At 36.6% G+C, this 21,712-nt stretch overlaps 1 protein-coding gene across 1 annotated transcript in view; it reads left to right on the top strand.

Annotated features, from left to right (window-relative positions):
* LOC306857601 (AT-rich interactive domain-containing protein 5B-like) overlaps window positions 1-21,712 on the top strand; it is a 118,383-nt gene that overhangs the window by 75,992 nt on the left and 20,679 nt on the right. The window contains exons 5-8 of the mRNA XM_079397620.1: window positions 4,101-4,225; window positions 6,482-6,692; window positions 13,428-13,480; window positions 15,018-15,115. Coding sequence (XP_079253746.1) covers window positions 4,101-4,225; window positions 6,482-6,692; window positions 13,428-13,480; window positions 15,018-15,115 — 487 coding nt within the window. The remainder of the gene's footprint in view (window positions 1-4,100; window positions 4,226-6,481; window positions 6,693-13,427; window positions 13,481-15,017; window positions 15,116-21,712) is intronic.

Consider the following 21,712-nt stretch of genomic DNA (forward strand, 5'->3'; position numbering starts at 1 on the left):
CAGGTTTGACTACTTTAGTAATTTCCATGAGTACAAATCTTAATGTTTAAGCATATAATGATATTCTAGGGAATTGTGTGCTTCTAATTTTATAGCAACAGTTTGGACAGAACCCTTTTCTATTCTAACATGGCAGTGCCTCTGTGTATAAGACAAAGTTCAAAAAGAAATGATTGATTCAGTCAGTGTGGAAGAACTTGACTGGTCTGCAGAAAGCCAAGTCCTGATCCCAGTTGAACACCTCTGGTGTGACTATATATATTCAAACATACATACATACATACAGTATATAAATTCTAATTATAAATTCTAACATTCTTCTTCTGGCTAAGTAGGGACACTGAACCAGTTATCTCACAATAGCTGATTATCTCACAATCTCCCAAATATTGGCAGATTCTTCAGCCTGGCTGATATATCGGCCAATCTAGTCCCCATATTGTGTGCAAGAATAAGGGAGAGAGAGAGAGAGAGAGACAGATCACAGTTGTTATGTCTCATCAGCAGGCTTAAATGGAATCCGGATTTGGTGGGAAAGTCCATGGAATTCTGTGCAATGAATTAAAAAAAAAAACACATTAAAAATGTTTTTTAAAATAACAGAAAAATATTATTAGTGCACAGCAGAAAGTAGTTTTTTTAAGTATAAATAATAATAATAATAATAATAATACAATTATTAATAATAATAATAATAAAATTTTTAAAAATATATATTTAAGATTATATTTAATCAAAAGTTTAATCAAAAAAATCATCCATGTTTAAATTTAAACAGTAAACTTGGCCAAAAAAATAAAACAATTTGTTACATGTTAATTTGGTTTGGTTTTGATAGATTAACTAAATTATTATCTTTAAAATTTGATGATATCTTGATATTAATGATTTATGTTATTATAATTTGATATTTACTTTGATATACCTGATAATGTTTATCTTTATAACTTGAAATTAAATATTTGATATAAATTTTTTGTGTGTTTATGTATGTATGTATGTATGTGTGTATATATATACACACACACACACACACACACACACACATACACATATACACACACACACACACACACACACATACATACATACATATATATATATATATATGGGGAATAATTGACACCGGGCGAGATCTTAAACGGACCTAAGAGAATTATATTACACTTTAATACAATAAAACATTTTTAGAATTTCATCATTTTAAATTTCACTTTTGATGATCAAATGATGGAGGGCAGCATTTTCTAGAACAGTACATAAGCATACTAGAACAATTTCTTAAGGATCATGTGACGATGAAAAATGTAACTTTGTCATCAGGAATAAACAACATTTTAAAATTAAAATAGAAAAGTTTTTAAAATGTGAAATAATATTTCCAGTGAAAAAAATGCAGCCTCAGTGAGCATAAGTCTTCTTTCAAAAATGTAAAAAAAATAAAAAATCTCACTGACCTCAAACCTTTGTACATTATTGTGTACATCAAATAAATAATAACGTATTATTTGTTATTTACAATAGTCTTAAAATGGGAATGGAGTGCTCATATTGGAGAGCTCAATGTAGGATAACAAGCGTGAAGTAAAGGAGCTAATGTACTCATGAGTAATACATTACTCACAGGACTAGAATTCAAATGATTGTAATGTGGGGTAGAAGCTAAAAGAGGAAGTTTGAGTGAATTAGTCTAAGGAACAAAGGAAAAGTGACATTTAAGAGAGCAGCAGCCTCGTTTCCTCAATAAACATAAGCCTTTCCTCTGCCGAGCCCACGGATGCCTGCGCAAATGTGTTTGTCATGGCCACAGCAGCCAAGTAAACAACCTGCCTGTTGCCAAGGTGACAAAAAGGCTTCTTACATAAATGTTTATTTATGAACAAATGGACTCATTTGATGCGCCGTTTATCTGACCCTGCTGCTGCATGCACCAAATTTGATGAAAAAAGTCGGCGACTTGAGAGAAGTACCCAAAAAGAAAAGAAAAGAAGCTCTTCTCCAGCTGATTATTTAATGCTTTCTTTTCTTTTACCACAGCAGATCAGGTTGCCAGTCTGTTGGAAGATCAAGTGTAGCGTTTTGGCCGCAGCCTTGGGCCCGTTGTAACCTTGACGATGATTTAATCATCAGCGCACATGGAATGCAGTGGCGGCTGACCTGACTGAACCTGTGCTCGAGAGCACCTGTCCTGGTGTCAAAAGCTCTGCCTGCCTCTCGCTGCTCCGAGGTTGAACTCTCGCTCGTGCTTGTCGTTTTCCAGCTTGATGCTGGTGATGCTTTGATGGCATTCATCAGGTGCACAATGAGCTTTTAGAAACTAGAAATGTGAAACATTTGATTTTCCTCTGACCCCAAAAGACTGTTCAGTCGGCAGTGTGGGCATCAGAAGTGGCAGATATATCAGTAGACTTGATAAAGAGGTAGTTTAGTAAAAGTCACAGAAGAAACTTAAAGGGGACCTATTATGCCCCTTTTTACAAGATGTAAAATAAGTCTCTGATGTCCCCAGGGCGTAAATGTGAAGTTTTAGCTCAATATACCCCACAGATGAATTTTTACAGCTTGTTAAAATTGCCACTTTTAGGGTGTGAGCCAAAATGCGCTGTATTTGAGTGTATTGCTTTAAATGTGAGTGAGCTGGTGCTCCCGGAGAAGAGGGCGGAGCTTCAAGAGCTCCAGCTCAGCATTAGCAGTGCCTTTGCAAATAAACATTTCCTTTTTTATCTTATTTCATTACCGACTGTCTTCAGTAAGCTTGAAAATGTTTATATTAATTTGGCTAATATTTTTTGCTATGATATATAAATTTGTGTCAATAATTATAAAATTGTAAACGTATATGAAAATTTGGAATTGTAACAACCTTAAGGAAAAATAATTTCCCAGTATTTCACAGCAATATATATGGCTGAGCAATATGGCAAAAATATTCAGAATGTTTGATAATTTTGATTTTGACCATTTTTAACGTATAACTTGTCGACTTCAAAACATAACTACAAAATGATTACAAAACGTAACATTCTCTATTAAAAACTCTAAACAACTATTCTAAGTGCACTACCATTGGTCAACATGGTGTAAATGTAAAGCATATTCACTTGTTAAATATCTTTGCAAACAAGATGTATGAAATATGAAGACAAATACTGACATTCAGTTTTGAATTGAGTTGAACTCAAAATGTCAAGGTAATACATTCGATAATCAATACAATCGGAAAAATTGCCCAGACCTAGCAATGACATAGTAGTACTGCTATTGCAACTATTTTTGGTTCTACAAAGAACCTTTCAGTGAATTTGTGTGTGTGTGTGTGTGTGTGCGCCAATAAATGCCAATAAAGAACCTTTATTTTTAAGAGCATAGAATTTACAACCATAGAAATATGGCTTTTGAAAAGAAATGGTGAAGTGGCACATGCCTCATAGGTGTAAGCTGTGCCATGTCAAGTAGAAAGTTGGACTATTAGGGAATATCTAACACAATATGTGTGAGCAAATATTGACAAAATTGTTATTTTTGGATGAATGACTTTTTAAGGCTGACCTGGTTGCACCTCCAGTTGCGCTGTTATTTTGAGCCGTGATGACGACGTATTAGTGATTTTTATTCATTTGCCCTTCAGGTTCTGTTTGAGTTTTCTGGTTGTTGACACATCCTGTCATTCTGCGAATTGTTTTACCATTACAATGTGTATTATCTAACATTCTTGCTTAGAGGCCAATATAATGAAGAAAATGAAGTGGAACTGATGATCAAGAACGCCTGTAACAGTGGCAGACAGCGTTTTGACCTTGTCTCAGGATAATTAAGTCCTGAGTGCCATTCAATGTAAAAATATCCAGAATGAAGGGGGATGATATGTAATTTAAAGCAATGTAAGTCACTGGAATGGCTCCTGGGATCACTTATCAAGCTGCCAATTGGTGGAACAATGCTGGCTGTAGTCTATGTGTGTCGGCCGCAGACATGGCTTATCTGTTGTCATGTTTCCCTATTTGTGCTATAATGCACTGAGCAGACGTCAGTGGTCTTTATGGGCTGTGGGTACATATGGCTGTCAGTAACCGCTCTAACTACTCTTCTGCCTTCCACAGCTCCCAACCTGAAGGGCCGGCCCCGGAAGAAGAAGCTCTCCATCTCCCAGCGGCGAGACTCGCAGGGGCAGGGTAATGGCAAAGAGACCAACGGGACTTGTCTGGAGGGCAAGTCTCTAGTCAAGGTAGGGCTGTAGAAATACTCAGATGTTGAAATTCTGGTTTATACAAATTACAAGATAATTATTTTCATATTCTAAATTAAATCTAGTCTCCCAGAGCTAGGCTTTTGACTATCAGTGTAAGATCTGGTTCACTTTGCAGAAGGAAAAATCATGCACTGCAGTTTCCAGGAATATTTGTGTAGAAAACACCATAGAAACGTTTAATTTATAAAGTAAAATTAATTAATACAATAAACTAATACACTGCTATAGAAGCTGGATAATTTAACAAAATGAAATAAAGTAATAAAGGTAAAAATAATAGTTTATTTTGTTTGAAAATGGCTATAAAATAACAGTATACTGGTTACATTTTAAATGAAATAAAGATTTAAATACGCCTCCATATTATCAGCTTCCAATATCATCCAATGCGCACAATTTCATTGTCCAGTACTGACATGATCACAGATATACAGGTCCTTCATTTTCTGCATGTTTTTCAGTGCATAATTATTTTATTAGTTGTTAGTTATGAGCAGCTTAGCCTCAGTTTCAGTCCATCAATCTGAAGCACTTTCCCCCTCCTCCTCTTGTTTGGCATTTAGTGTTACTGTTTTTTCAGTTTCCCATGTTTGACTAATGAGCTTCAATTGTTTTTCTTCTTGTTATTTTATTAACCTTTGCCCTTGCATGTCATTTCCTGTCCATTCTCCTGCCAGCATGAGGGCAGTGTTTTATGATCTTCCTCGTCTGGATGAATATTTGTTTGGCAAAACAGCAGCTAATTCACTCCAGCTTTGTTGAGAACCTTGAAAACATGCTGTGATCTAAACCGGCCCTGACTGTGATGTGATCTAATGCGGTTCAAGGTCTTTCGGGACCCCATCAGCTGCTTTACTCGGGATGGGAATCTTTACCTTTAAAGAGTCATGATCCTCTATGGAACACCACTGGGGTGTAAATCTTTGGTGTGCAACAAAAAGAACTGTATTTCAGAATAATTTGGCCACAATAATAATAATAATAATAAAGAATTCTAATTAAAAACAAAGGGTTTTTGTTTTGCAGTTGCTCTCATATGATAGAGAACACGCACACACACAAAAAGCCTGTTATACTGTTTCCAGGGATTGTTTAGTTCATGTCAATGTATTTCTTTCTTTGACTTTTTTTGTATTTGTTCACATATTCTACTGGCCTTGATAACTCCTTTTGGAAAATAAATGCTCTTGATTATCGGGAACAGATGGCTAAACAGACGTGTGTGGGCCAGCGATGACTGCAGCATGTGACAGCATGGTGGGGCCTGAAACTGTAAAACTGACTCCAGAACAGTTCTCAGACACTCACTCCTGGGTCAGAACAAGCTATTTTAAGTGTTTGAGAGCTTGCAGTGGTATTGAGGAAGTGCACAGCATCTATTTTTACGCCACTCTTTTTTTTACGGAACAGAAAACAATCAGTATGTAAGCCGGACCAAAAAAAAACCCCCACTTTGATCTGTTTTGCTCAAAAACTTAGTATATAATATATATATAAATAAATGTACTGGAAATTGGTACTTCTTTTGAGCGCAAGGGTGTATTAAATTGAGTAAACATTAATTTTTATTCATCAAAGAATCCTGAAAAAAAAAACAATTTTCAGCATTGATTATCATAAGAAACATTTCATAAGAAGATAAAAGATAAGACAAGATAACATAAGAAATTACTTCATAAGCAGACTGCTGAAAATTAAAGTTTGCCTTTTCAGGAATAAATTACATTTTAAAATATATTCTTATAGAAAACTGTATTTTGAAATTGTAATAATATTTAATAATTTTACTGTATTTTTTTTTATCAAAATAAATGCAGTTTTGGTGAGAATAAGAGACTTTTAAAATATTAAAAATATCTTACTGACACCAAACGATAGCGTACTTCCAAATTGCTTCTTTAAAATAAGACAAATTAAAATTGAATAACCTTTTATTAGCTTGAATCTAGCAAAACTGTTTTTTGACAATTTTACTGTTTTTTGACAATGTTACTGGAGTAGAAGACAATAATACTTATTAAGAAAATTGTTTTGGTAAAGGAAAAAATATTAATTCAAAACCACAGATTCAATCACATATGAAACACCACTTGTTGAGAACCACTGATGTAAAAAATTCCAATCTTTTGATATTTTTTCTGATGCAGTTCTGATGTTATTCATCAATGCTATGTCAGACCAAGCGTGTTTTTCAACATTCCCAAACATGTTTCTTTGCTGTGTGGTGTTTAGATGAAGGGGGACTCAAAATCAGGAGTGTCCAAGCCCAGGAACACCAGTAGCGGAAGCAGTTGTAAAAAAGTGTCGCCCGAAGATAACCCGAAGGTGGAAACGGGTGAGGAGTGCCGCACAGATGAACAGGCCTTCCTGGTGGCGCTGTATAAGTACATGAAAGAGAGGAAAACTCCCATTGAGAGGATACCGTTCCTCGGCTTCAAACAGAGTAAGTGCAGCTTCTTCACTTCCTCCTCCATAACAGAGCTCTGGAAATTTCAAGCACTACTTAAGTCAACAACCTGAAAAAATATGTGTCACTTCTACAAAATGAATGACATTTGAAAAAGTCAAGCATTGTTTCTGAAGTATCTGTTTCACAAAAAATGCTAATTCTTTTATCAGTTAAACATGATCTTCTTTGTTCTGTGAAACACAAAAGTATATATAGGTAGAATGTCCGGAAAAAAAAGAATTATAAGAGATACATGGTGATTTATTCAGTCAAGCTGTATATTGAAGCTCTCTGATCACATTTGCAGTCATGTGGCATTGCAAGAACCAATGACCTCTGCCGTTAATGATACTAACATCAAATTTTGTGTCACATAATGTGCCTTTGAAGAAAAAAAAAACAATATGGGTTTGAAAAGACACAAGAGATTTTTCATTTTTGACATTGTGTCCATTTAGTTCACTCTAAACAACCTGCAGTGTTCACAGTGACCCAAAACAGAAAAAAAATGTGTAATATATAATTTAAAGTTGCAAAGTAGGTCAACATAATTTAAAGAGAGTACAAATACAATTATTTCCAGGCAGCTCTCCAGGTCCCTTTAATGTAACATATCCAGCTCTGACCCGCAGTACACAGCGTGAATAAAGAAGTAGCCCAATGCCTGACTCATAAACAAAGTATTACTGTCTAAATGCAGAAATCAGAGATTTTATTATTCATAATCTTTCCCCTTGACTTTCAACATTTTTGTCAGTGGAAAAACATTGAATTACTGCATAGTAACATACTCTCATATGTCTATATATTCATGATTTGGCACATTGCTAAATAAAAATAGTTTGTTTCATCCCAAACTAGGCTGCAAAGTTATGCAGATTTCTAAAATACCTAATTTTGCCACATGTACTGTATTTATCTAATCCAGAATGCATTGCAAGTTTTCACACAAAAATACAATTATATTTTTGTATTATATATAGTATCTCTGCTAATTAGAGCAGAGGTCCCCAACCACCGGGTTGCAAGAACGTTCTGGGAAAAATGTGTAGCCTATAGATATGATCATATGACACTCTGTTATTTATTGCGTGTTAATTAAACCACAAGAAGAAGAAACGAAAGAGAGCTCAATTCGTTACTCACGCGCTGTTCTCACACACAGCCAAAGCGCACACAAGCATAGAGATGTATTTCAGACATCGTGGAAATACCGAGTTGATTCCTCTTTCGCGTCTCCCTGCATTTAAGATACATAGGCTACACATAAAATTATGTCCAAAACCCTTCACGGTGCTTCAAATATTTTTTTTTTTTTCTTGTTTCTTGCTTATCTGAAAAATCATCCATTCTGTGACTCAAAAACCTATATATATATATATATATATATATATATATATATATATATATACTGCCGTGCAAAAGACCGTAACTTCGATTTTTGACGAAAATGAGTTATTGCTATTTTTGGGACATTCAAGGCATCCTTTATCATGTACATAAGTCTCTTGAGTCAATTTAGTTGTTTTTTCCGAGAAAATAATGGGTCGTCTCAACCGTAACTACAAAAAGCCCCGGAGAAACCAAGGCAGAACACCATATAACACCAGTAACGGCTCTTTCGCTTTGTTTGGAACGCTCAAAGTGAGTCACGGCGTTCTGCCTTTGTTTAGCCGCGCGTAAAAATTAAGTTACGGTGCCGGCTTGGAGTTATACGTGTTCTGCCTTTTTTAACTGTCCATTAAAGTCTGCTACATTTTAATTACGGTGTAGACAAACGAATTAGATTTCGATCTACCAAACAGCTCCATATAACAAAGCACTGTAAAGACTAGACAACTTGGCAGCATAATCGTGAATAACCTTTAAAGCTTTTTTTTCCCCCTTTTTGTAATGCAGATTGTTCACCAGGCTGTCACTTCTAGTTGGATGCATGTGTACTTGAATGCTGTAACATGTAGCATGATCAATCATAAAATCAGTAGCCTAACAGTTCGCAATTAAATCCATATCCTACCTTTTCTTGTAACCCGATAAAATCAATCCATAGCGCTGACTGTTGTCGGAGATGTTTAATCCACACCCATTTGAGCATGCCTGCTTGCTGGCGTTCACATAAATCCACAAGTCGTTCTTTTAGGTTAGGCTATTTCATTCAAGTCAATATAAGCAATTATGCTATGTCTAGAATTATTTTACGTTACTAAGCATTGCAAATAAATTGGTTGCAAAACGCTATCCACTCACGTTTAACTTTTAGTCTGCTTGTTACGGTAAAAAAAAACATAAAATTCAATTCAGTCACATTACTATATGTAATAGCCAATATGAGATAGCCCATGATCAGTAGATTTTATACAGGTGTTACTATAACGATTTTGTAAATGGTGATCAGCAATCAAATATTTATAATGTGGAAGTTACTGCCTTTTGCCTTGGTGTGACTTCTCAGTTTTTGCAGATAATGCAAAGGCAGAGTATATTAACTTCAAAATAGGGGTAAAGTTTGAGTTTGAGCTCACAATTTTTTAATATAGATCATTTTCATTACTAAAACATCTAATTGCCAAATTTCCAGTGTTCTACCTACAATTAATTTGGCCAGACAAGTAAAAAACTTTAAAGTCATTTTTCTCAGTTTCACACTCTAGCGAGTTAAGGTCTTTTGCCTTTGTAGGGCAGTATATATATATATATATATATATCCCCCGTAACCCACCCCCCTCCTCCCTGGTCCCCGAAAATATTTTCAAATGTAACCGGTCCGTGGTGTAAGGTTGGAGAGCCCTGAATTAGAGTATTAGGTCGTTAGCTTAGCAACATGGTAATACCAAACTTTATTGGAATTAACTTTAAGCACCATTAGTATAAGTATTGTCAGGTGTGGGTGAAGGGATGAGAGTGAGGACTCACTTGCAGGAGGAAATAGGGCTTTATTAATTATAAAATAAAATCAACAAACAAACAAAAACTACCCCATAGTGGAAACCAGACTGACAAGGCAGGACTTCACACAGGGTAACATCGACGACAAACCAGCACAGGACTGCAAACACAAGGAGATTATAAAGGGAGAAAATTAGGAGGGTAACGAGTAAACACAGGTAGGGCAAATTAACCAATAATCAGGAAACAAGGTGGGTGGGGTCAAGACAATTGACATGAGAGCACATGGCACATCGAACCAAACAAGACAAGCCATGTGCTCACACAAAACAAAAACACAAGCACATGGCCAGCAAAACAAAATCACTAGCCATGTGCAAAACAGGACACGAACACGCAGCTGAGGAGACTCATAAGCTGCATGTTCACAAAACATGACAAACATGAAAGCACGCATCCAGTGAAAAAAAACAAGCTGCGTGCCACACACAAAACAAGACAAAACAAGAGAAAAAAGCAACTGAAACCGAACTGCGTGCCGAACAAAACACACACACAGAGGAGCGCACGGCCCCACAGAGAGAACAAACCTGGAGCGTGAGTGTCCGAACCCCGACACAAAACCAGAACCGAGCCTGAACAAGACAGGAGTGCCGGGATCCGAACACCACGCCCCAACATGAAACAGAGCACGCAGACAAGAGAGCGCGCAGCTCGAGCACACTCGAAGCCGCGTTGCTCACCAGAAAACAAGACAAGAAGGGAGTGTCAGGGTTCTGTCACAAAACCATGAATAAACTAGACAGAAGTGACAGAACCCTGACAAGTATAAGCACTGTTTTTGTTTGAGTTGGCATGCTGCCTTATAAAGTAGCTGTCTATGTAGCCAGGAAGGCGCCTCATTAAGTTAAGGATCTGTTTACTGACTGTGAAGCCTATTATTTGCATTTTATATAGAAGAATCATTTACAGTTATCGTGATCAAATAGGAACATATTTGAACTACGTCAAGATGCACACATGAGTGTAGGAGTCTCAGTGTGAGCCCAAAGAGCAGATGCGATGTTCTTTGCCATGTTCTTATTCATACTAGAGACACTCGTCAGACACTTTTTTTAACCTTGTATGATGTGACACACACTTCTTGTAAAAGATGATTCATTCTTCTATGAAAGCAGTAAGAAAGTGAATCAGGCATCGATCTTCTGGCTTAAGATTGTTATGCAACAAAATTATGTTTTCAACTTCTCTATCCAACAAGTGTTTATAAATTGCACTGTGCCATCCCAAGATATTAAATTAAATTAAATTAAATTAAAGGGACAGTTCACTCAAAAATGAAAATTGTGTTAGTTTATTCATATAAAAACAAATATGGTAAACAGAAGCTCAACTGAACAAACCTCATTGGTTCTCATGCATAAAGCTAGCATCTTTGAGCTGCTGTTTACCATGTTTGACGTGCTCGATGTATGTGCATTGATCAGTGTTTTTATGCGAATAAAAGGCTAAATTAAATATGTTCATCATTTGAATTAACTTTTAAATTAGGGGCTGAAATCTCTCAGATTTCATTTAAAAAATATCTTGATCTGTGTTTCAAAGATGAATAAAAATCCTATGGGTTTGAAATTGCACAATGACAGAATTTTCTTTTTTGGGCCAACTAATCCTTTAGTGGATTTTCATAGATGTTTAATAGATAATTATGCCTTCAGAAATGTAACAGAGTTGACATAAACAGCGTTGACAGTTTCACATATTAATCACAATGTGCTGCTTAGCTAATATTTTAATATTTTTACAAATATTTACTTAAAAATGTTTAATTGTTTACAATAAAAAAACACAGGGTTGATATTTTAACATTGTCCCCTACAGAGAAACAAAACAAGATATAAGTTAAAATGAGAACTTTTCTTGAATAATTATTTCAAATATATATCATCTTACATTTATGTAAAATTATTATTTTTTTAAATGGTAACAGGGTTGGTTCAAGTGTGAACATGGGAACCAGTGTTTTAATATTATGCCAACTAAAATCTGAAAATATATAGAGAGACATATTGAAGACAAAAATGCATGAAGAAAGGAAATTCCAGTGAAAAAACAAAAATGTCTAAGAATGTAAAATAAAAAGACACCACAGTACTTATAGGTGCCTTTTCGAGGTAGATAAGTTAGAAAGTTGTCCCTTTGAGGGTATTGCCCCAGTGACAAGCTGTTGTACCCCTAAAGGTACAATTTTTGCACATTTTTTCAGTAGTATTTGTGCCATTACTGATGTATCAAAGTATCAGAGAGAGAGCAGCTCTTGGCTGTAAGTTTAATGTCACTCAGCCGACTTAAAAACAACTCGCCCTGTAACCCGACAGTCCATCAGAAGTAGCTATTGGGAGGAGGCAAAAATCAATACGGCAAGATATAAGGACAGACAAACACTGCTCTGACAAATGCAGCGGCTTTGTGTGTGTGGCGATTGAAGCTTGATTGATTAGTCTCCCAGCAGCAAAGTCCCTCATTAATTTCTGCTGTGCCTTATTCATAAATGTGGCACAGCTCTGCTTCATTAAAATGACACAAATTTATTTAGTTTCATCTTTTTATTTCTCACTCACTCTCTAAGAGGCCCCTGCTTAGCATTAGTATTCATATGGCGAAAATTAAACGGTGGGGAATGGATTGTTGACAAGCGTTTCAAGTCATGTTTCAGTTTTAATTTGATGTTCAATTGAATGGAAGAATGTGTTAATATGACTGTGTTCGGAATGGAATACTAGCGTACTATATATGCTACACAGATACACTACTACACACTTAAAAATAAAGGAGGTTTTTGCAGTGATGTCATGGAAGAATCATTTTGGGTTCCCCAAAGAACTTTTCAGTAAATAGTTCTTAAAAGAACACTGGAACTTTGAAGAACTTTAAAAATCAAAAGTTCTTCACACTAAGAAAATAATGATTTTTTTCAGAACTGTTCACAGAACGTTTCTTCAGGGAACTCAAAATGGTTCTTCTATGGTATCACTGTATAAACCTTTATTAACCATTTTTAGTGTGAAGAACATTTTTACTAATCTAAAGATTGTTTCCAATTCTGCAATGGAACGTTTCCATGGATGTTAAAGGTTCTTCATGGAACCAAAGATTGAAACAAAGAACTTTTTTCTGTAAGAGTGTACAGTACTGCCTACTATTCTTTAAAAAGTAGTTAGTAAAAATTAGGCATTACTATATATTTACTGTATACTGTAGCAAATCTCAACTGCTTGATTTTTTATATCATCTCAATATGTAATATATAATTGCCCAGCTCTAATCTGCTAAATGCAACTTTAAGGCCTGACGATATTATGATATTATAAAGATTAGCATCAGAATTTTCTGTAAAGCTGCTTTGGGATGATGTGTATTATGAAAAGCACTATACAAATAAAACTGACTTCAATTGACAATTTTAAACAGTAATATGTTACAATGATGTCACATGACCTCGTTATTTTTGCATGCAAGTGGCGTCCAATTATCATTTCCAAAAAATAATTTTGCCCATTTTATTTTCATTTAGTCTAAAACTGTCTTACCTTCTAGGAGTCGGATCAAATAATGAGTGAAATGGGATGTTAAAAACATGGCTGTACATTGCATTGTGGGATACAGTAGTGTATACTGCACATTTTTGCATACAGCAGGTCATCTGGCTGTTTCATGCCTGGGAAAATTCTCATAACGTGCAGTGTACACTACAGTAGTATGCTATCCCGAATACGGCCGATGTGAACGCTTCCCTCCACTCTCCTGTGGAACTAATCCTCATCCTTGTTATCCTTCTTACAGTAAACCTTTGGACTATGTTTCAAGCGGCTCAGAAACTGGGAGGATACGAGGTGGTGAGTGTTTACACGATTTGTTTGAAATCCAGTGCTGTTGGCAGCACGCTTTTTCCTTTGGCTCTGAAAGATTCCTGAAAAACAAGAGTTTCGTTTTTTTCCGGCCTGCCGTGTAATGTGTGTTTACTAGACTCTGGCCTGGATGCGGAACTCTCTCAGATCCAAATTTGGCCAGATCGCTCGCAGTTGTTATAAAATCTACAAGTGGAAAACACGTGTAACCCTTTTGCGGTGGAGGAAATTGGTTGGGGCCTGTTCGCTACCCATGTTTAGGCTCTTAAGGGACCATTATTGTGCAACAAGCGAAGTGTGCAATAAAGGAAATTCACTTGGCAGCTTATCTGACATCTGCTCTGCAAAAGTATGGTGAAAACATTAAAGTCCCTTCTACGCGACCAGCTATTCGATATTTTCGCCGTTCATTCATCAGCGCGGAAGCTGTTTAGATTAAGAGCAAACAGGAAGCCACTTCTTTACGCTTTTCATCTGGCGTATTGATACCTTTCTCAGTCATTTGTATGTCCCCTGGCTACTCACGTTGTCTTTGCCACAGAAAGCTTGGCTTTAAATGCAGCTGACATCTGTAATGAAAATCATCGTGCAGGAGGAGCCATGATGTCATTGGAAACATTTACATTGCTCAAAAAGATCAGATTAAACTCCTCTCCTGAGGTTGAACTGTACTCGACTGTTTTGAAACCGCAACTGTACTCCGGACAAAAAAAACCAGCCTCGTACACAATGGCCATGTTAAATCAAACAGCAGTCAAGGGCTATTATGACTGAGGGAGTTTAGAGAAGGCAGCGGAGGCCACAGGGGCAATTCTGTTCTCATGCTGTCAAAACTGCAAATGCTTCATTAAACGCCGGAGGAGATGGCAGATGCCCTACTCAATGAGTCAACTTAGCGAAGGAAAGCAGAGCAGATGGTATTTCGACGGTATTTTAACTGAAGTGTTTCTACAATCGAAGCGTTATTAGGTCTCCGTGGACATCGGGTCATACTGTATTCCGCAACATTGTACTGTACTTATTTGTGTTGTGGTGAATACATTGGCCTAGGTGACTAAATCGCACATGCATTAATTTCCCAGCACTTGATGCATGTGGTTTTCCACAGAATGCATTTTATTGAGAGAGGCAGTCATTAGCTGTGGGAAACGGCCATTAAAAATCTTTTAACCCTCGTACGGTGAATGCACTAAAGGTCTGTCATGAATATTAATCGCTGAGTATGTGAATTATGTTAATCGAGTGTGTGTTTTCTTCTGCATACATCAATATTTAATCTTATGACCTTGCGTGGGACATCATGCACTCGGTGTCATTTAATAAGTATAAAGCTTACGGGATCTGTTTAATATGCATCAAGTGACCCTCTTATTTTCATCATTCCACAATAAAGAAAGGCCAACATAAATGTGGAATGCATGAATGGTGGAATGCTAATATGTGTTCATTTCATTTCTGCTTCATGCACACATCCATTACATGAACGTCCTTGTCACTCATAATAAACGTCCACTTTTCGTTTCAGATCACAGCACGCCGACAGTGGAAAAATGTATATGATGAACTGGGCGGCAACCCAGGAAGCACCAGCGCTGCCACGTGCACACGAAGACACTACGAGAGGTTTGTCTTCTCGTTTCCTCATTAGCCAGTGCTGATTTTGGAAAGAATCTGCAGATTTCTGTGGAACTGATGTTAAATGATGCTGAGTATTAAACTTCTGATGGTGGCTGAATAAATATTTAGACAAACCATTTAATAATAAAAAAAAAACAGGAGGGATGTGGCCATTCTGCAGAAATCTTTCTGTGAAATTCTGCTCTTTAGTATGCTTATGCGTGATAGGATGTGCCCATTAATACATACACAGACCCTGCTGTTGATTTCATTATTTACACCCCATATTATTAGCAGCCCCACATGAAAGCTGTGTCTGCACAACTCAAAGAAAGCTCAGCAAATTTCTGCAGATTCAAAACAAATGATGTTTTTATAATATTCAAAGTTTCACATTGTCCTACTGTTTTTATTATCTCTGGTTCCCTTGACTAAGGATCCAGAACAGAGTGTGATTTTATTACAATGAGACGCAATCGTGAAAAACGGAATTAAAGTTAACTAAAAATTGAAATCTAAAAAGAAAGTTAAATTTTTTTTTTTTATGTATTTAATAATCAACAATCAAATAAAACCTGAGTAGTATAGAAGCATTTAAATTGCACATGAGGCAGTTTTTATCAACTTTTTAATCACACATATAAACATTTAAACAATGGCTATTATAACTTGCTTTTATGGGGGATTTATGCAAACACAGATTAAAGGTGGGGTAAGCGATTTCTGGTAGCCAATGTTGATATTTGAAATCACCAAAACAAACACGCCCCTACCCCAGAAGGGTCTCTCATTTTGATAGCTCCGCCCCACACATATGGCGCTTTTCCACTGCATAGTACGGCACGGTACAGTTCAGTACGGCACACTTTTGAGGGGTTTTCCACTGGGTACAGTACCTGGTACCTAGTACTTTTTTAGTACCACCTCGGCCGAGGTTCCAAGCGAGCCGTACCGTTACCAAAACGTGATGTGTAAACTCTGCTGATCACTGATTGGCCGGAGAGAATCATCTCTGTCTGCGTCATTGAACTTGCGGCACGAGACACAACAGACCCACTAGATTTAAATCAGCACAGCCTGCAAAGGATCGAACGCAATTGTTTTGAATGGGTGCACCTTTTTTAACAAACAAAAATGGCTGTTTCGTTGTCTGTTGAGGAAGTACAGACATCCCTCTCTTTGATAGCCGAGGAGCGGATCCAGCGAGAGTTTGATGGAGCGACGCGGAATTAAAACGTTTTTCAGGAGTCACGGCAGTAGAGGCGGCACAACTATAACGACACGTGAATAATCCCGCCCACTCTAAAAGCGGTACTAAACTGCAGTGGAAACGCAATCCGAGCCGAACTGAGCCGTGTCATGCTGTTCTGAACCGAGCCGAGTCGTACCATGCAGTGGAAAAGCGCCAATACGTAGCCTACGCAACCCAGGCAACTATTAGTTCTGTGAAACAAAGCAAAACCAATGTTATACCATGTCTACACCAGACGCGAACGGCGTGCCAAAATACTATAGAAGTTATTATTATCAGTGATGCTGTCTACAAAATCCCCGACAGAAAACTGCTGCCACGTTCTATTTATGATGCGTTGACACAAATTTGAAATTATTTTCAACGGTCGCTTTATCGCATCCAGTGTAGGCAGACTGTTACGGCGCGGCACTTCCGGTGTAGACACTCACCTATCGAGAAGAAACAAAGCAACCTCGGCGTCCAATCGCAGGCCTTCCGCTCCTTGAGTTCTCTCCAGCGCTGGAAAGCTGATCCGATATTTACACGGGTCCTACTTCTTGCCTCATCGTTCCGCAGACGTTTTCCTCTTTTGTTTTTTATCTGCCATCTCTATCTTTCTGTTGTCCGTCCCGTGCACTGAGCTCTCTCCTCTACATCATGAGTAGACGCGCCCCTTACTGCTGATTGGCTACAAGTTTGTTTTGGTACTCGGCCCAACTCAGTTTTCTAAAGCGTTTTTTTAAAATTACATACCCCACCTTTAAATAAGACATAACTAACTGGGTTAAATAAAAGTATAATGAAGTAATACAGTGCATACATTTATCCTTTCTGCAAGCTATGGAAACTGAATGGCTTTCCTGTGGTAACTGCAACATTACATTCCATTGTTTACTAGCTATTTTATTGACATCTTTCTGCCATTAAAATATTGATTGACTGATTGATTGACTAGACACGATTTCACTAAGTTGAACTGTTTCTTTCAACAAACCTTCAGATGTTTATTTATATTTTGTGCTATAACTAGAAATAAAGAGATAGAGATCATCAGTTCTCGTTAGCTCTGTATTTGTTTGAATTTCATCATTAAAATTTGAAAGCTAAGACTTTGTTTCAAATCAAAGGCAAAAAGCTTATGGTGATTATTGGAAGTCAGTCAAGCTACAAGTAATGTTTTGTTCTCACAGACTAAAAGACCTTGGTTCATCAAAATGAAGATCAATTAAAAATGAGAAATTGATATTGTCACAGGGCGTCCCAAGCAAGTAAAGAAAATAAATTAATATAATAAAAAAACATTGAAAATACTGAAACCACAAAATAAATGCCAGATGGTTATTTAAAATTAAGATATACATAACAATTTATATTTTAAGTAATGATACATATCTTTACTGGGATTATTTTTTTTAATCAAATTAAAATTTTATTACTGTAATAAATTAAATGGATAAAATGACTGTCTGCGAAGCGTTACAGTATATGAAACTTTGTGAATAACTGTTTGAAATGCTGCAAGTAGGCCAGGTTTTTCCATGGGTTTGTGCTTATTCTTAATGGTTTGGAGGCAGAGGGAGACAGTGTTATTGTATTTGCTCTTAAAGCTATTCAATTTTACCTTTAAGGTTTGTGTGACATGTCTCTTTCTTCCGGCTGGCTCATCGAGGGGTTTAGTGAGGCCCGGGCAGGTGGAGTTGGCAGGGATTGTGTTCCTGGCAGCGCTCCATCGTCAGACTTAGTGCTGAGTCAATAGCCACCAATAATGTATCTGTTCAATGAATAATAGGCTGCCAAAATCTGATGTTATAACCTTGATCAAACAGACAGGGATGTGCTGATGTGTCCACTTGTGCAGCTGCTACCAAGAGTAATTAATTGAATTAATTTGCCCAGCAAATGAAGCCATTCTGTACATCGTTTGCGAGTGAAAGGCAGTTTCAGCTGCAATGACGCATGGCATTATGCCCCGGCTCGTCTTCGGTTTCGTGCCTCGGGACGAGCTACCTTTTGTTTGGCCACAAGCTCTGTTTTTTGGAGCCCAACTCAAGTGGCTTTTCATGGGAGCTCTTTTGCAGGGCCACTGCCAAGTGCAGCCCCGGTCACAGATGGGAATGAAGATGTCTGAGTTTTTTTATGAGTGACCTCACTTCTGCAAAACAAGCCGAACATGCCTTGATCTCGTGTGTGTGTGTGTGTGTTTTCTTTGTCTCCCTTCCTACTCGGGGTAAAACCAAGTTCTTAAAAGATTTCTGTTAAGTACTTCCCCACCCTTTGAAGGGCAGCCGACTGAACTGACTTTGTGTGGAATTACTCATCTTAGAAAGCAGTCTGCAGGCACTCTATCGGTTGAAGAAAGCTGGCAAAGTCATGAATGAGGCATGAAGATAAACAAAATTACATTCTGATCACGTGGTGCGTTGCTTTAAGTGCAGCCATGTTCTATTTAGAAAAACTACAGTGTACAATAATTATTAAAAGGAATATTAACCCAAAACTAGTCATCATTTACTCGTAACTTGTATGACTTTATTCCTTCCATGGTACACAACAGGAGAATTTTGTAAGAATGTACTGGCTGCTCTTTTCCATATAGTGAACGTGAATAGGGTTTAGAGGTGCCATACTCTAGAAAACCGCAATAGAAGTGATTATAAAATCATATGATAGCTTGAATGATGACTACAAAGCAAAACAAAAGATGAAATTGATGAAAAATTGCTGTTGATGTTAATGAAATTTTAAGTTGTAACATAATTTCTGCCTATGCCTATCATAGATTTAATATTTTGAATTAGATTTTATTTTTATATTTTCAGTTTTAATTTTTTTATTTTTTTTAGCTTTTGTCATTTTTATTAGTTTTTTTATATTAGATTTAATTTGTTTTATTTCAGTTTTCATTTTTATTTATTTTACGTTAATAATTGTAGTTTCATCTTAAACTTATTTTAGTTAGTTGCCATTTTTGTTGAACGTTTTTCATGTTATACTGTATATATTCTATTTTATTTCAGCTTTATTCCAATCAACAAAAACTAATATTTTATGTAATATATTTTTAGTTAATGATAATAATAACCCTGATATGGACTACTTTTTTGACATGATCATTGTCAGTTCATATATGTATTTTATTATATCTATTTAATTATTTTAACTTTCATTATATGGAAAAGAGCTATTTTTCCAAAACTCACCTTTTTTTTCTCCACAGAATAAATAAATTCATACAAGTTTGTAACCACATGAGGGTGCGTAAATCGACAGAATTTTTATTTGTGTGTTCTCCAACTGCTGCTAATGATATTTGCGGTATTATCTGATTAGCTTTTGGCTACTATGTATGTTGTGGGGGGAGAGAAACAAATGTAGATTACAAATTAGGTCATATAATATGACATCAATAACCTTGAGAGAGACTGCGGCATTCCAGCCCGTCCTCCGCTCCCCCTCCTCTGCTTTTTAATTATATAGGTCAGTGGCACTGATCAATCTGGCCCTGGTTATTTATTTAATCCTCCTCTTCCCAGAGAGAGATCTTTGTTCCAAATACGTTCTGCTCGTGAATACTTCTGCTAGAACAGCATTCCGAACTTTAGTTCTCTTGCTGCAGAGGTCCATTTTGTTGCTGTGTGAATTTCTACTTTCCCTTAAAAAAAAAAAAAGAAAAAAAAAAAAATGCTCTACAGACGGTTTCTCACTGCACTCACTGCTGCAGAACTAACCAATTCAGGATGCATGCGGATTTGCATAATGTTTGAATAATATTTGCAGTGCATGTACAAATATTATCTTGCAATATAAAAAACTACTAATAGGTGCATTCATTGGCTTGGAATGCCAACTTACTAGTTACTGAATGCCATGCAATAAATACAGCATACTGCCTACTGCGTGAATGCATTATGTAATGACAAATGAAAAGCAGTATCAAGTTGCATATTTAATATAACAAAAGTCACCCAATTTTAATGTTATTATTTGCATTATTATTAGTATGCATTTATTTATAGTAAATAATTTAGTTTTGCATAGTTATTAATTTCATGCATGCCGAAAATGTGCATATTTTGCAAAAGTGAAAATAGCATGTTAGTATGCTATTCCAAACATAGCCGTTGCATTGTGGGATTTCTAACACAATGCGAGAACCTCGCAGTACTTGATTATTGATTTTTGTATCCCCCACTAGAATTAATGTTTGCTCTAAATTCAAACAAGTCACGCTTCACAGAACTCATCCTTGAACCTCTAGCCAGTATGACAGATTTTAATGCACGCCCTTTAAGTGGAGTTTAATGATCTGGCTTTGAAGGAAGGCTTTTTCCCAGAGAGCATTGCATCAGCTGTTTTTGTCCCCCGAGAGATCGGAGCTTCATTTGAGACTGCAGCTGTAGTAAACAATAGCAATATGCATTTATTATCCCTCGAATCATTAGCAAGAGCACTGCATAATCCAGCAATATCACTGCTGCGCGTTCTCTTGAATGTCACACTATAAAGATTTGGGGTCTAAGAAATGCCAATCATTGATCCACATCTATTTATGATTAGCCGTTTATCTGTATTTACACCATTTGGCTGTATTTACCTGGTGGAAAGGAGCTGTGGTGTGACATTGTGGTTGTGAAAGCTGACAAAACCTAATTAAATCCCTGATTGATCTAATTAGTTTATCATCGCAATTTTCATGTCGATTTACAGGCTCATTTGCCCTACTAAGATTCCATTGTGTTCTTGCTTTAATGAGACAAACGCTGCATTTTCAACCAACACATTGTCACCAAAATAATTCTCAATGAAGATAATGCTCTGAGGTACTTACAAAAATGGATATTAAGAAATCAAACAGTATCACTCTTTCTATTGATTTGATACCAGTGGGCTGTCTGACTAGCTGATGGCTGCTTTTGCACTCTCGTGTGTACACAGTATACGATAATGCGGCTGTGAATCAAAATGGCAAGGTATTAATGTACACATATGCTATTCATCTTAAAGGGCTAGTTCACCCAAAAATGAAAATTAGCCCGTGATTGACTCACCCTCAAGGCATCCTAGGTGTATATGACTTTCTTCTTTTCAGCTTTATAATGGCAGTAGGCAGGTGTTTCTAGGCAGTGTTGGACTGTTGAAAAAAAAAAAACACCTGCCCACTGCCATTATAAAGCTTGGAAGGGCAAGAATAATGTTTAATATAACTCCGATTGGATTCATCTGAAAGAAGAAAGTTATATACACCTAGGATGCCTTGAGGGTGAGTCAATCATGGGCTAATTTTCATTTTTGGGTGAACTAACCCTTTAAGTTATTATCTTAAGTTATTAATATCAACATTTTTTTGTGTTCAGTGGCATATTAGTTTT

This window comes from Barbus barbus, assembly GCF_936440315.1.
Source record: "Barbus barbus genome assembly, chromosome: 38".
NCBI classification, from domain to species: domain Eukaryota; kingdom Metazoa; phylum Chordata; class Actinopteri; order Cypriniformes; family Cyprinidae; genus Barbus; species Barbus barbus.